General features: G+C 44.3%; 1 protein-coding gene across 1 annotated transcript in view; it reads left to right on the top strand.

The window, feature by feature from the left end:
- The first annotated feature begins 7,932 nt into the window (after positions 1-7,932).
- The window catches only part of MGAT4B (alpha-1,3-mannosyl-glycoprotein 4-beta-N-acetylglucosaminyltransferase B), a 78,586-nt gene continuing 70,151 nt past the window's right edge, over positions 7,933-16,367 (top strand). The window contains exon 1 of the mRNA XM_082211792.1: positions 7,933-8,161. Coding sequence (XP_082067918.1) covers positions 8,065-8,161 — 97 coding nt within the window. The 5' untranslated portion in view covers positions 7,933-8,064. The remainder of the gene's footprint in view (positions 8,162-16,367) is intronic.

Below are 16,367 nucleotides of genomic sequence, written 5' to 3'. Positions count from 1 at the left end.
GAAGTCCTCCAAACACAGCAAGGCTAGTTTACCACATTTTGAAGCAAGTGAAGTGATGCACATTGTCATCTAAAGAAGAGCACCCCGATAAGACAATTAAGTCTAGAGTCTTAAACTACCCAACAGTACCACTAAGCAATTCCGCCGCTGGTATTAGGAAAAGACAGCTATTTCAGGGGCCAAAGTAAGCATCAGGCATAGGTATTTGCATTGAGCTCAGGGTGCTGGAGGGATGCGGGTGGCACTGTGGGTAAAACCTCAGTGCCTAGGACTTGCCGATCGCATGGTCGGCGGTTCGAATCCCCGCGGCGGGGTGAGCTCCCATCTTTCGGTCCCAGCTCCTGCCCACCTAGCAGTTTGAAAGCACTCTTAAGTGCAAGTAGATAAATAGGGACCGCTTTCTAGTGGGAAGGTAAACGGCGTTTCCGTGTGCTGCGCTGGTGCCGGCTTGCCAGAGCAGCTTCGTCACGCTGGCCACGTGACCCGGAAGTGACTCCGGACAGTGCTGGCCCCCGGCCTCTTAAGTGAGATGGACGCACAACCCTAGAGTCGGACATGACTGGCCCGTACGGGCAGGGGTACCTTTACAGGGTGCTGGGGAGGTAGAAACAGCTTTCCTTCCAGACAGCTTTCCTGATTAAAATTACCCCACCTCCCAGAAACTGTAGTTTCCCCCTGTAGGCTGAAACATGAAAGGTTTGTGTTACCTGAAGGCTGCAAATTTATACACATAGTACTAGGATTAAGCCCGTTTAAAATCAGTGGGATTTTATTTCTGAGTAAACATACTTGGATCCAAGCTGATTGTTGGGTTCCTTTGGAGCCATTGCTGCCTCTGAGACTGAGTGCCGGCTCCAATTAGAATTCCAGTGTTTGCTGCAGAACGCTGAGCACCTAGCAAGTGCCTGTCGTGCTTCACTGACAAATTAAGCAGCAGTGCCTATCAAACAATTATTTTTGTTTTGTCACTCTTTGTGCTATAAACCGCATTTGTGGTTACACAAAGCCTTTGCCAGCAACAGCCTGTTCTGTTGTGCACCACTGCAGTTTATTTCCAATTTGATGCCAGGAGCAATGAACTATTAAGAGGGTTAGAGAAAGCCCTAAGAAATGTGCTCTGGGTGATAAGGGTGATGTATTGTATTCACAGAAGGAGTGATGAATTGTGCAATGGCACAGCCTGCGCTCCTGTGTGCAGGGCTTAGTTCTGAGTAACAGAGAACACAACAGAGGCAGCAAAACTGAAAGGAGACACTCATACTTCACAGCCGAGAGAAACATAATACCCCATTGCTTGTGTGTGTATACTTTGGAGGGTATGGTTCAGTGCTAGAATTACATACAGGTCTTAATCACTTTAGAAGGTTTGGAGTAGGGGTCTCCAATGTGGCGTTTATGACCACAAATGTAGTAGTAATTTTTATTATTTTATTATTATTATTATTATTATTATTATTATTATTATTATTATTATTTGTACCCTACCTTTACCTTTACCTTACCTATCTGACTGGGTTGCCTCAACCACTCTGGGTAGCTTCCTGCATATAAAAAAAGAAATAATAAAACATTAAAAACTTTCCTATACAGGGTGTCTTCTAAAGGTGGCCCGTTCTTAGCTTGAAACTGTTCTTAACTTGAGGTACCACTTTAGCTAATGGGGCCTCCTGCTGCCGCCGCACCACTGCCGTGCAATTTCTGTTCTCATCCTGAAGCAAAGTTCTTAACCTGAGGTACTCTTTCTGGGTTAGCAGAGTCTGTAACCTAAAGTGTCTGTAACCCGAGGTACCACTGTATAGGTATTTGTCTCCTTGACATCTGATGGAAGGGTGTTCCACAGGGTGGGCACAACTACCAATAAGGCCCTCTGCCTACCCTCTCCCTGCAACCACCAGAAGGCCCTTGGAGCTAGATCTCAAGTGTCCAGGCTGAATGATGGGGGTGGAGATGCTCCTTCCACTTTCCTCCATCCCTGCTGCTGCAGCAAGTCTGGTTTGGCCTCATAGCAGTCAGACCAGCCCCCTGTCTCTTTTCAGGATGTGGAGTCGGAGATATTACTACTATTCCTCCGCTGCAGAGATGGGGAACCTCTGGCTCTCCAGCTGGTGTTAAGATTACAACTCCCATCATCCCTGACCATTTGTCATAGACTAAAAGGATCATAGAGCTGTAGAGCTGGAAGGGACTCGAAGGATTGTCTTATTCAACTCCCTGCAGTGCAAGAATTGTAACTAAAGGATCCTTGACAGATGACTATCCAACCTCCAATGAAGGGGCTACCTTCCATGGTAGTCCATTCCACTAGTGGTAAGCACTGATGGGAGTTGGAGTCCAGCGATGTCTGGATGATCCCCAATCCCTGTTCTCTTTATTAGTGCTTGGTGGAATAAATGTTTGAGAGGTTAGGACGGACTGGATAAACCCAAGGACATATGCGGCCTCAATCTCTCCTTTGCAAAATTTGCAGTAAGAACAGCAGGTGGTGCTGCTGGCTTAGCTGGAGTTCACATACGACAGGCGTGAGTATTTTCTCTTGTATTCTGCACCCACAGAGTACAAACAAGAAAGGACAGAGAGAAGCCCTTCCTAGCTTCTTTTTGTTTTGCATCATCACAAAACCTGGGTTTTTCTGACTAGCTTCTAGCATTTGTATCTGCCTGAAGCCTATAAAAAGATACAGTTATTTTCTGCCACTGTAACAATATATCTTGCTAGGAATACTGTATTTCAGTGTTTTCTGAGCTTTGCTATTAAATGTCCTCCTTGGGGATAGTTGAGCAATTTGTAGGCAAAACTCATCATAGTTTGCAATAGCCTCCCTTTGTTAAAAAACTTCTACAGGGATCTCTGTGTCCCCTCCGCTCCCCATAATAGACAGTATTGGGAGGGTTGCACTGGCTGTGTGGCAGCTGTTCACTGCCTCTTCCAGTTGGGATATTTAAGACTAGGGATTGCTGCAATGATTGACTGACAGCTGTAGGAGTAGATAGAGAGGAACAGTTGAAAGAGAGACATGGAGGGATTAAGGCTAGTTCGTATGCTACTGCAGTTGAGGGGGGCATATGTGTGTCTGGGGCAATTAATCCTAGCTGGTGCTTGTAATAAATATCTGTGCTTGGGTACTGTTGGGACTACTAGAGAGTTGGGATCATGTGCATACTTGTGTGGGTTTATGAATAAGCATTAGAATTTTTGCACAGTGGTGCAGTCTGAAACCAGCTACAGCCAGTGCTGAACTATAAAAGGAGGAGAAAAATCAGTTTTCAACCTTGCTTGCATACTGATTCAACCTTGAGTGTATGCTGGCACACAGCATGTTCTAGTGCTGATCCTTTAGTTTAAGACTCTTGACAGAAAAGGGATTCCCACCCCCCAACACCTTGCCAAACTCTCAGAAAACTTCATTGCAAATGTTTCAGGTTTTAGAACTAGACTGAGATTATGCCTATCTTTGGCACCATGTGTTTTATCCACATTTTATTTTTCACTCTTGATATATATGTGCTGCTGCTGTGTGGTGCTGCCTGCAATTATCCAAAACCAATTTTTATTCTGGGCTCTCCTGATCTACCACCACCATAACACTGGCCACATTAGGGGGTTGTTTCTAATTGTCTTCTCCTTTGCAAAACATCATTTTAAAAAATCTGCACATGACATGTATGACCCTGTGTACAAGCAAATGTGTGCAGCATTATGACCTCTCAAACTCCTTTAATTATCCAGATAGCTGGGATAATTATCACTGGGGGCAAGAAGACGAGGGAGCTGTGTGTAAAACGTAGTTTTGAAATAACAAAAACCAACAATTGGCACATAGGCCATATCTGATAATGATAGTTAATGAAGTGGTAGAACCTAGCAAAACTTTTTGATTTAGTGTGAGAGGGTAGGAAAGGGGATAGATGGAGAAGTTTGTGTCCTGTTTCCCATAGACATTTGGTTGGCCATTGTCTTTGGTCTATTACACTCGTAAGTGGGGATGAAGAACACCCTCATTGAACAAAGCTATTAAAAATGCACAAATCAGGGCCACAGTGTGAACCCATTCTCTGGAACAGTACCTGTTTTTAATTCAGCAGAATGGTGATGAGAGCAAGCATGATAATCTACTATCAAACCACACAACAGAGGCAGTAATATGAGTAGAGAACCATACTATTTTCACTACCCACTTGACAGGAGCAAGCCCGCAATAAATTGCACCTAGCAAGTTGGAGTTAACTCTTTATTACCAAAAACAGAATCTACACAGGAGTGTCTGGCCTAATGAACACAGCAACTCTTTTCTGGCCGGTCTTGCCCCCATGAAGCAGTTGCCGAGACTGAAAGCCCTTCCTCCCACAGCTGCTTAAGTCTTCTCTTTCCCAGGGTTTTCCCCAAGCAATCCAAGACTCCGCCCGTGTAAAGCTAACTTCTCCTCTGCCCTCTTCATGCCTCTCCTGGTTCTGGGAGACTTGGGGGAGGGGAGTTTGTTGCAGCAGCAGCAGGAGGGGACACCCATGCCTCTTGGCCTCCCTCCTGTCCTGCTTCAGCTTCTGCCTCTGAGTATGGACCTCTCTCTGCCCCAGACTCCTCCCGCTCACTAAGCCCTGTTACATTTTCAGCTTCCAACACTTCCTCCCAGTCTTCTTCCTCTGACCACTCATCGTCGTCCCACCACCAGTCTCTTGGCTCTGAGCCTTCATCTCTTGTGGGTTCTCCAGCTGGTTCCTCCTTCCATTCCTCTGCATCCAACCAATCCATGACATCACTCATAAACCCAACCCATCCTTAAAATTGATTTACTCTCTGCAAGACACAAATGCATAAATAGTCTTTGCACTTGCCTCAAGATTCAGGTTTCTTTCGCTTTAAAAAAAATGAAAACCACACACAATATTTTTATTCAAATAGATCAGATACAGAATAAAGTCAAAAGGCATCAGAATAAAAATAAGTGAAACACAAATTAAGAACTGTGCCCATCAATTCTCATATAAGAAAAGGTAGATGTGCAAGACAGTTATTTTTTGCTTCAGTGGTTTCTATAAATGTATTTGTGATTGAAGTTGAAGAAAAGAGTATTATGCAAGATGAACACCTACACAAATCCATTCTTTCTGGTATTGGCAGAAAGGTTTGCAAAACTATTGTTTTGGCTTCCTCCCTTGTAAGCATGCAAAGGATTACAGCCTTGGTTACATGTAATGCACACAGTGTTCAGTTACAAATGAGTAAAGGCTGGTTGACAATTGCCCAATTGCGCAATCAAATCCCCAAATGGTAGTGACAATGGTGCATGATGTTATCTGTAACTAATTGTTTAGTAGTGTCTGTTACAGAAAGTTATTTTCAGTTTATTAGTTCCATTCCTTCTTGCGCACTCTGTCTTCTTTCTGAAGTCCTGTTTATCTTTTGCTTGTTTGTTTATTATGCCATTTATATTCCACCTTTCCTCCAAGGAGCTTCATATGGTGTACATGGTCCTATCATTTTATCCACACAAGAAGCCTATCTATGAGAGTCAGGCTGAGACAGTGACTGGCTCAAGGTCACCTAATGGAGAGATGAACCTTTCTCTCAAAGGTCCTAGTCTGACACTAACCACTCACTATTACACACTGGCTTTCTTGTCTTCTTTTTCTTCCACTCTTCAGCTTCCCCCTTCTCCAGCTGCCACCAACTAACAGTGCCATAGCTACAGGAAGGCTAGCCGTGTTTTGTTTTTTTTTTTGCCCTGGGTGAAGGCTCCAGAGGGGTGCCATTGAAGCTCCCAGCCTGTGTGTGTGCCAAACTGGGTCTTTGACCCATGTGAAATAAAGCCTAGTTTTGCCTGTGCTAACTTAACCTCCCTTACAGTTTCTCAGCATCCTCTATTCCTCTTTTTACTGGCTCCATATTTCATAATAAGCACACAGCAGTAGGCATTGCAGAATGCTCCATAAGCTCAAGACACAGTCCAAAGGTTTAATGCAGTTTCTTGAGATAGAAGGCAATTGCAAATAACGCTTAGATTCGCCTACACTCCTCCTCCTCCTCCTATGCCGTTGATGTTTAGAAGTACTGTATGTGGTTTCATGGATTTCCTTACACACTTTCTGTGTTGGGAGATACTGTAGGGAAACCTATGTCTTCCTCTTGAGTCCTGTAAAGCCATTTAGTATTTTAGAATGGAATTAAGACTTTCTCTCACAATGTCCCTTGGGAGTCAAGAGGGACAGCATGCATGCATTAGGGTAGTTCACACATATATGCACCCTTGTACTGCAGTCATATACATAGCCACTCAACTGAGGCTTGCAGCCTTAATGTTTGCCTCATTTGTCAGGCTGGGCCATGGGCAGTGGTTTTTGAGGTGAGTCAGAAGCTGTGGGACAATGCAAGTAGAAAGGACCGACAGAGGAAGTCAGGACTGAAAGACAAACTAGGAGCAAGCCATGAATCAGGAATGAGGGACAAGATAGGAATCAGAACCAAACAATCCACGAACACACCAGAATTCATCACAAAGAGTTTGTTGCACAGGAACAGGAAACCCTCACATAGACCTTCCTGCCCAGGAGGGTCCAGTGGCAGACCTGGGATGCCACGATGCTCAATCAGATGCTGCCATATGGGGCTCACCCTAGATGCTCCCTGCTGAAGCTCCCAGCAGCTTCTGACACTCATGACTTGATTACTCAATGCTGCATGACTCAAGCTAAATATGAGAACTGCCTCTGCTGAAGAGTATTGAGCTTTAGGCTGTGTCAGTAATTAAGCAATGAACTGCATGTGTGAATTCAGCCTCATAGAGCCAGCTCACGTGTTCTGCCATCAAATGACCAGACAAATGTTATTGAAGGATATGCATCTACAGCCATAACTTTGGAGATACTCCCCACTGTGTGTGATATGAAAGTCCATAGTCGGTTCAAATATTATGGTCCCTGCAGTGATGCTCCCATGTGGTAGCTAACATTTGTAAATAATTCACTACAAGGCTGGTGCTGTCATGTGGAGCATCTCTATGCCAGTGCTAACAACCTCTACATAAATATATATTGGGCAAGATAAGGAAAAGAAGCAGAAAAAATGAACCTGTCTTCAGTCTTCCTTGAACCCACTAATGAGCTTGAATGACAAATGCCTCCTCTTTATTTTCGGTGCATCATAGTTGCAGAAAAAGACTACTTGGTGGACCATTTACTGAGCACCCATTCACACATGGATCTGCATTTGATGACTAGAAACTTAATGGGTGCACTGGCTCCTCTAAAAAAAAAAGAATCTTCTGAGAGGATGGGAAAGCAGTGCTGTTGAACCTGTGATTACAAAGCGTCATAAAATGCACCTGTGAACCCGACTGTGCCTGTAATGGTGGACGGAGTTTGCTGCAGGTTTCTCCATCGTGTTCGAGGACCGTGTAACTGGTGTCACTAGGCTTTCCGGAGGTAGGACAAGGTTTCCTCCTCTCCATTATAAGACAGTCCCCTCTCCTTTCGACTGGGGTGGGGTCCTGCCCACTAACCCAACTATAAGCTCGAACACGAGGGCGTGGGAGCGTGTCCTGCTCTACAGGTCGCCCCTACAGTCCAGCGGCTTTCGGCAGCCGCTCTTCCTCACACCCTCGTCGACCCCGGTTCTCAACACGCGCCCGACTGCACGTGTCTGTCGCTAGGCACCCCCTTGCCCGCTTGCGGACTGCTGCCGGCGGCGCCCAGGCGCGCGCGCGCACGGCTCCTTTAACACGGTGCTGCTATCATCTCCGCCCCTTCTCTTCCCTCGGCGGCACGGCAGCCCCCCTCTCTCCTCCAGGCCCGGGGAAAGGCAAACGGCGGCGAGAGCAGCCCCTGCTGCCTGCTGGAGCCGGCGGCCCGGTGGGGCGCGGCCAGTGCATGAGGGCAGCGGGCGGAGGCGCCGAAGAAGAAGGGGGAGGAGGAGGCGGGGGCGGCGAGTCCCGCCCGCCTGCCCGCCCGGGCACTGGCAGCCCCTGCCGCCGCCGCCGCCTCTCCTTGCCGGGCCCGGGAGGCTGAGGCCGCCGCGTAGCGCCCGGGACATGCGGCCTCTCCAGCCGCAGCCATCGCCGAGGAGACGGGGGACATGAGGCTCCGCAATGGCACCTTCCTCACGCTGCTGCTCGGCTGCCTCTGCGCGCTCTTCTCGCTCTCCTGGTACGGGGCCTTCGGCGGGCACAAAGGTAAGGACGGGACTCGCTCGGAGCCGGGCGGGGAGGGAGCCAGGGAGGGTTCCCGCCTTACGCACTGCGCCTGGCCCGGGAGGAGAGGGAGCCCCCACCCCAGGCAGGACCCGAGGGGGAGAGGCAGCATCTCCCCCCGCCCCAGGGGACCCCAAAAGGCCGCCGCCACCTGCTGAGAATGTCCCCTCCTCGTGCTGGATGAGGCCAGAAGACCCTGACTTGCAACTTAAATGTTTTTCTGGGTGCCTCTGGCAACTGAACCGCATTTCGAGTTTTGTTGGGGTTGGAGAGGCGAGCCGTCCCCCGAAAACCCAGATTCCTTGACGCCTAGCACTGCCTCCTCTTCAGGTCTTTCCCACATCCCAGATTGCTGTCTGGTCATTTGTTTTTTCCTCAATTCCTCTTTTCCTGCTTCTGACACAAAAGGCTCCCTTTTTCTGAGAAAGTGGTGGTTAAGGATTCCCACCTACCCACCACCATTTTTCTCTGTGCCCTCACAGAGAGTGTGACAAAATCTGTTCTGTGGTTGCCCCCTTGGAACAGGTAGTTGTCTCTCACCCTGGCTCCCTTTGTTTTTTTACCCTTGTTTTGTTTAGGCTGCTCTTTGATGGAACATCTAAGACTCCCAGCATTGCCTATTTACACAGGATGTTTTTATGTGTGCAGGTCTTTGACTCTGGGCTGTAGCCAAAGTGGCCAGGCAGGGCATGCAACCCTTGTGTTCAAAATGGCCCTGAACTTTATACTGCTCAAAGTGAACTGAAGGGGAGGAAATTGAGTTCTCCAGTCTTGACCTGTGCTCTTGAAGACTTTTTGTGTGATATCTGTTAGCTTGCCTGTTGAGAGAAGGCGAGTGGGTTAGCTTGACATTGCATCACTGCTGTCAGTGATTGTTGTATTTATTTAAGGGTAGCCAAGCAGTTATCAAATAAAGCAGTTTGTTCTTATGCCGCTAGTTTTCTTTCCTTTTTTTACGCATTTAGTGCCTCTTTGCATCCCTCTCTCCACATCCTGCATTTTATCTGAATATTAAGCATTTTCCCCATATCTTCCTCTGTTGGTGTTTTAAATAAAATAAATACAGTTGTAATCATGAGCCTCCCTAAAAGCAATTTACCTCTTATGACCTGGAAGCTGTATACCGGCTCCCTTTGCCACTAAAACAAGATGAGCACCACAACCCCAGAGTCGGTCACGACTGGACCTAATGGTCAGGGGTCCCTTTACCTTTATGTTTTGGTAAAGTGATGGCTATGGCACATTAAGGCATGTAAGTAGAACGAGGGACCACATTTGATGCAGGTAGAGCAAGAGACCACTTTGGAGGCATGTTATTAGGTCTTCGAGAACTGCTTCACGTGCTACTTTTTAAGACTTGTAGCTTCATGTTGGAAAGAACACAATAATGTGTTGAATGGTGGCTCTAGTGTTGTTTTTTCACTCTAAGATGCATATGCTGGGAAGGTGATAGACTATCTGGCAGCTAACTTCATAATGTGGGAGGATGAAAAATATTTGCATCACCACTCACTTGTTTACTTTTCTTGAGGCCACTTCATCTATTACTTTTCCATAAACAGAAATTGGATCTCTGTATTGGAAAATATATTTTCTATATTAAGAAAAAGTGTTTTGTAAAATATGAAGGACAGTGGCTGACCAGTCAGTTATACCCCTGTAAAGTAATTTGTCACAGTTAATGTATTGCAGATAAAAGTGTTCCCCTATAATCTCAGTGGAACAATCTAACCCTTGCTCCTTATGCACAATAGGAACATATCTTGGAAATGTTGTGCATTGTTGGGGCAAGATGTGAATAAATAAAATAAAACTTATACTTGTCCCTCCCAGACCTTCTTTCTGGGCACTTTGATGTATGTATGGTATGTATGGTAGTGGCAGTGTTAAGGATGACTTGCATGGATAATTACATTAAGAACTTGGGCAAGAATTTATACCTACGATTCTTATCAAGGACTATTGCTGGGGTCCTTTATAACAGGGAGCTAAGAATCGCAATGGTGAACAAAAATAACAAAGGTAGTGCTATCAATTTTTGTTCGGGGGTAGTAAAAATGGACTTTATGTTGGTGTCTTGAGATGTGACCATTTCAGGCACAGTTCATTCTGGGACATCTTCTCATGTTCTTTTCTGTTTCACTTTATGACCTTATATTACACCACATCTGGCAGTAGTGGTTATTTCCAGTGTAACAGCATTAAGAATCGGGGTTGCTATACTGTTGTAAACCCAGTCCCAATCCTCATCAGAGTTGCAGTGCCACAGTTCTGCAATATTACAGTTGCACAACAATCCTTGTCCTCAGTTATATGCACCACATTGCTGGCACAGTAGTTCAGACAAGTAGACACTTGACTGCTGAGATGTAAGTTTAATGACTGAGGAGCATCAGTTGTCTGTCAAGATGAAAGTTTAGTTACTGAGTTACACCTGCATCCTGATCCCATTATTAACTACTTATGCTATTGGAATAACAGAACAACATGTTTAAAGAGGTCTGTTCTGAAAGGAGCTTTGGATTTTAGGATTGGGCTATAACATTATCAGATACCTCACTTTTGTTTTTGTAGAAATATCTAGTTATCTACTTGTCAAAAGGCCTAAGGATTATTCTATTTATGGTCACAAGTATCCCCTTTCTTGTAGTGATCACACAGTTATAATTTTGCAACTTGTCTTATTTTCTTCACCACAGAAAACTATTTAAGTGCAACATAAATCAAATCAACTTTCTATCAAGTTACAGAGGGAATATCATGCTGGTTGTGCAGTTCACTCCCTTAGTCTTGTTAGCACCGCCACCCACAAGCTAATATATACACCTAGCTCCCATCAGTTATGCTGGAAGAACAGCAAAACCCTGTCAATGGTTGTAGGACAAGTTTGCATTGTGAAAGCAATAATTTCTAAAGTAGGCTCTCTCAAGACTAGTACATTTTTATCTATTTGAGAAAAATTGAGGGAGTTTTGTCTTCTTCCTTCACCTAATAATTGTTATGGTGGTACAGAATATTAACAGAGAGATAAAAAAAGGCCCTGAAATTAATACATGCATGGAATGCATAAACCAGTGTCAAACAAAGAGGGCCACGATACATTAAAGGGGGGGCACCTCATGAAAAAGAGAGGATTGCCATTGGATCTAGGACTATATTCTCTCTTTTCTTGTCAATAACTCACAGCTACAGTCCTGAAGTAGTTTTGGTCGTAAAGAATCCATTGTATATATGGATTGATCAGTGCTTGGAATAGAAAGGTTTTGCTTTAGATGCTGCTTAACTGAATAAGAGGCAACTGTTGCCTCTGTCTAGTAAACTTAGTGCTCTTTTGTTTTTTACTGTTAGGAATGTAGGGAACTGCCTTTTATGGAGTTAGACCACTGGTCCATTTAGCTCAAGAGTTGTCCACATTGATTGGCAGTGGCTCTCCAGGGTTTAAGGCAGGGGACATTGACAGCCCTATCTGGACATGCCTGGGATTGAACCTGGAACCTTCAGCATGCAGGGCAGAAGCTCTGCCACTGAGCTATAGTCCTTCCCTAGTTGTGTGGAATGTGTTTTGTAGAGCTCTGCCAAACCTCACCATCTTCAATCATCTTACCTGGACACAGGGTTTCTTTCTCTTTGCCACTTTACCCAGCTGTTTATACAACTTCTATTAGCTGGTTTCTCAGCTCTTCATCTCTCAGTAAGCTGAGTGCCCAAAGTATTTTGTTTTCATGAATTGTTCATAATATGGTTAACATTATTATTATTATTATTATTATTATTATTATTATTATTATTATTATACTGGCCTACTGAGGATTAGATTTGGCTATCATGTTGCACCTTATATCTTATAACAGCATAAGAGTATCAGTTCCCATCACATCACTCATGTTTTCCTTTTTAATAGAATGAATGAAGTATAACTAGGAAGAGGAACATATGTGTTTAAAAGTAGATCTAGATGTGCAGAGGATACAGTAGTGCAGTTAGGCAATTTTAGATTATGTTCTTATGGGGCCTGTTTTGATAGTAATGGGTGCTCCTACTCATTCTGCTGAAGAGTGCTGTGGAATTTTGCCCCAGGGCTTGCCTAATGGCATCACTGGTGGTGGTATATGCTTAACATTTTAACCTGGTGAAACTTGTTGCTCCTCTTCTTAACCAGGGTGATTGATGTACACAGCAGAGTACAAGTGCCAGTAAAATATTATGTTATTCCCTTTCTGCATTGATCACATTTGCACTGGGAATACATGTAAGGAAAGGGCATCTGCAAAATCGTTGCCAACAATAATGGGAGCCGCTGATTACGAGGCAGAGCGAATCCATCATGCAGTCGACACCATGTTATCTTTGTGACAGGGGTAGACTGGAAAAGGTGAGGGAAGGACACTGTGCATAATGATTTTCTTTAGCTTTGCCTCCTTTATGGAGTACTCTCTTTTCACAATGCCCCAAAACAAAAGGTGCATACTGTTAATGGACGGTTACAGGCATGGGCTCTTAGTGCTGCTTTGAGGGTAAAGGATGGGGGCAGCTTTGCTAAGCCTGGCCTCTGTCAAACTGCACTTGAAAGCAACCGCTTAAAGGAATAGCCATTCATGGCTCTTGGTGTTAGTCTGGCAAAGCTAATGGATATTGTGCGTTGCACACTGCTTAGCCTCTTTATTAACTTCGTGTCTCTACTTTTGCTGCTAGTTTCTGCACTTTAAAAGTCATTAGGGCCACATCATCCATCTGTCTCAAGGCTGCTTTACTTCCCCTTACCCATTTAAACAATGCGTCTTTGTTACTGCTGTATAATGGGTTTTGGCTTTGTGATGCTTCTGTTACTTGCTTCCTTTGCATTACTCATCAGCTAAAAGGTTCTTTCAGCTGTGGTTTAAATCTCATTAAAACCATTTCCCTACAGAGCTTCAGTTAAAGAGATTTGGGGACTGATATCAGTGAAGAAATTCTTTATGGCAGCTATTGCTGTTTGGATCTTTTTCTTGAAAATATTACATATGATCTGTTTTAGCATTCCGCTCTTTTGGACACTTGAAAACATGGTCATGTGACTGTGTGTATGATGACTACAAAAGATAAAGGAATGTGATTTTCTATTTAAAAAAGAAATGGCACATAGGTAAGCATACCTACTGTACTGAGATAATCCTCCAGATTAAAGGGAGAGTCTTTTCTGCGGTTTATTTTTGTTGTTCACACTATTAATCATCTCCTCTTAACTTCATGTATCAAAATAACAGCATTTTCTCCCTGCCTCATTATCTAAGGGGGTTAATCTTCCAAGTTTTTCTTTCTTCAAAATATGTGTCTATGGACTATGCTCATATTGACTATTTGCAAATAACAAGCAGTGTCTTATATAGGGTTGCGTCTAATGCTGCCTGTACGTGAGCAGAATGGATTTCCACTCTCACAACAGAGACTTCACTTTCCTCTCTTCTCCCCTAAGCACCCTCAAAATATGCTATGGAGAGTTGGGGGACTCTGGAGCAGATTTAGGGGATGCGGGAAGAAGGAAGCCCTGACTTTATAGAAGAATGTAGGAAGTGCCTGCTGGACCAAGCCAATGGCCCATCTCGTCCTGCATCCTGTTCTCACAGTGGCCAACCAGATTACTGTGGGAAACACACAACCAGCGTTTGAGTCAAAGAGCACTCTCCTCTCCTGTGGTTTCAAGCAACTGGTATTCAGAAACTTTGCCACCTGCAACTAGTAGCCGTTATTAGCTCTCTCCTCCATGAATTTAAACACTATCTTGGTTGCATTCCATAGTTTATCTATGTGCTATGGAGTACTGTCTTTGTGCTTGAATCTTCCAGCCTTTAGCTTCATTGGATGCCATGAGTTCTAGGATTATGAGAGAGTGAGAAAACTTTTCTCTTGTCACTTTTCGCCATGCCATGCATAATTTTATAAAATTATATCATGTCACCTCTTGCCTTTTCTCTAGGCTAAAAAGACCCAAATGCTGCAGCCTTTCTTCACAGGCAGGAGTTGCTCCATTCCCTTTAATGTTTTGGTTGCCTTTTCCAACTATATAATCTCCTTTTTGAGGTGAGGCAACCAGAAATGTGTACAGTGGTACCTCGGGTTAAGAACTTAATTCGTTCCGAAGGTCTGTACTTAACCTGAAACTGTTCTTAACCTGAAGCACCACTTTAGCTAATGGGGCCTCCTGCTGCTGCCGCGCCACCAGAACATGATTTCTGTTCTCATCCTGAAGCAAAGTTCCTAACCCGAGGTACTATTTCTGGGTTAGCGGAGTCTGTAACCTGAAGCATATGTAACCTGAAGCGTATGTAACCTGAGGTACCACTGTACAGTATTCCAAATACTGCCTTGCCATAGATTTGTATAACAGCATGATGATATTGGCAGTTTTATTTTAAAACCCTTTCCTAATGGTCCCTAGCATGGAATTTTCTCTTTCACAGTCACCACACACTGGGTTGGCATCTGCTTTGAGCTATCATCTACTATGACCCCAAGGTCTTGTCCCTAGTCTGTCACTGCCAGTTCAGACCCCATGAGCACATATGTGAAATTAATATATTTTGCCCCAACATGCCTCACTTTACACTTGTATACATTGAACTGCATTTGCCATTTAACCATTCACTTGGTTTGAAGACATCCTTTTGGAGCTATTCACTATTTTTGTATTAATGACTGAAGAATTTAATATCATCAGCAAACTTGGCCACCTCACTTCTCACTCCTAATTCTCATGGGGAAGCCCATCCTGATGGACAGGATATAAGTGATGATGATGATGATGAAGAAGTTAAAATGCAGAGTTTCAAATACTGAACCTTGGGTGAGTCCACTTCTACTCTCCATTCAGAGAACTGCCCATTCATCCCTACTCTTTGTTTTGAGCAACTTAACCAACTCCTGAGCCATATAACAATATAAAGAGCTCCTTGTCTTGACATCTTATGTCTCAATGTTTTTAGCAATGTGTTCCTCAAATTATTTTTTTAGCATCCTTTTCTGTCTGCTTAAGGGCAGATGGGACTCATCAGCCTGGGAAGATAGCCCATCTAAGAGAAGGAACACTTACCCTAAACCTTCACTGCCTTGCAGGATATTTTCAGGAGAAGAAAAGGCTAAGGAGTAAACCCTACACAAATCCGGAGTAGAGCCCCTAAGACTGTTGGATGGCACCTTGTATGCTTCCTTCCAGCAACTCCTGCAGCCAAGCTGCTGCCAAACATATTGCTCTGCTTTCCTTTGGACCACATCAGCAAACCTGAGAAAGGGGGCCTTGTTGTCTGGGCAGCCCAGGACCTCCATACACACTGCCCAGGCTCATGTTGCTAATGTAGTGCTACTAATGTAGTGGTTTGCCTTCACCCCTGGAAGCTCTCTCTCTCTCTCTCTCCACACTGAATCTGTGAAGGAAGCAGAGTTGTGGGTTTTTTCAGCTGAAACCTGCTCATTAGGAAGTTGACGGAAGCCATTTATTTAATAGGCTACCAGGTAGCCTTGACTTCTTCCTGCTGATTGTAGTGACGGGTTTGACTGATGATCTGGAGGTGGGGAAATGCTCTGGTGGCCAAGTAGCAATTAAACCCTTGAACCATTATGTTCCAATGTGGCAGCTGCATTCCACAAAGGAGTGACTCCTTGTCACACATTCTGAAATTTTTCCAGCAAATTATTTATCTGAATTAGCACCAAGTTCAAACAGAATGTGATCCACTTACCCAATGCAGGCTTATTACCAGCTGGTGATAACTTATACGGATGTCTGTGGCTATATCTGCTTTTTGCTTAGGCTACCTGTTGTACAGGATAACAGGAGATTACCCTCCTCCCCCCAGTATCCAGTAAAAGAAGGATTGACACAATTACGCACAAAAATTAATGTGAAGTTGTTCAGTAAGGATGGTGAAATGTTAACAAATGATGAAGAGAAGGCAAAAATTCCTATTTTGCCCCTGTTTTATTTCCAAAAAGGGGTGCAACCTTACATAAGTAGCATAACTGGTATGGGGGTAGGACTTCATTTTAAGATTGAAAAGGAGCTGGCCAGGAAGTACCTAGCTTCTTTAAATGAGTGCATATCTTTAAAGCCAGATGACTTGCATTTTAAGGAACTTGCTTGTGTACTATTAGGGTCTCTTTTTATAATCTTTTAAGAAATCCTGGAGAACAGGTACCATGGGCAAGTGTCCCAACT

This window comes from Podarcis vaucheri (assembly GCF_965113315.1).
Source record: "Podarcis vaucheri genome assembly, chromosome: 2".
In the NCBI taxonomy this organism is placed as follows: domain Eukaryota; kingdom Metazoa; phylum Chordata; class Lepidosauria; order Squamata; family Lacertidae; genus Podarcis; species Podarcis vaucheri.
Note: the sequence above shows the minus strand (reverse complement) of the source record. Positions and strands in the feature narration are given on the sequence as shown.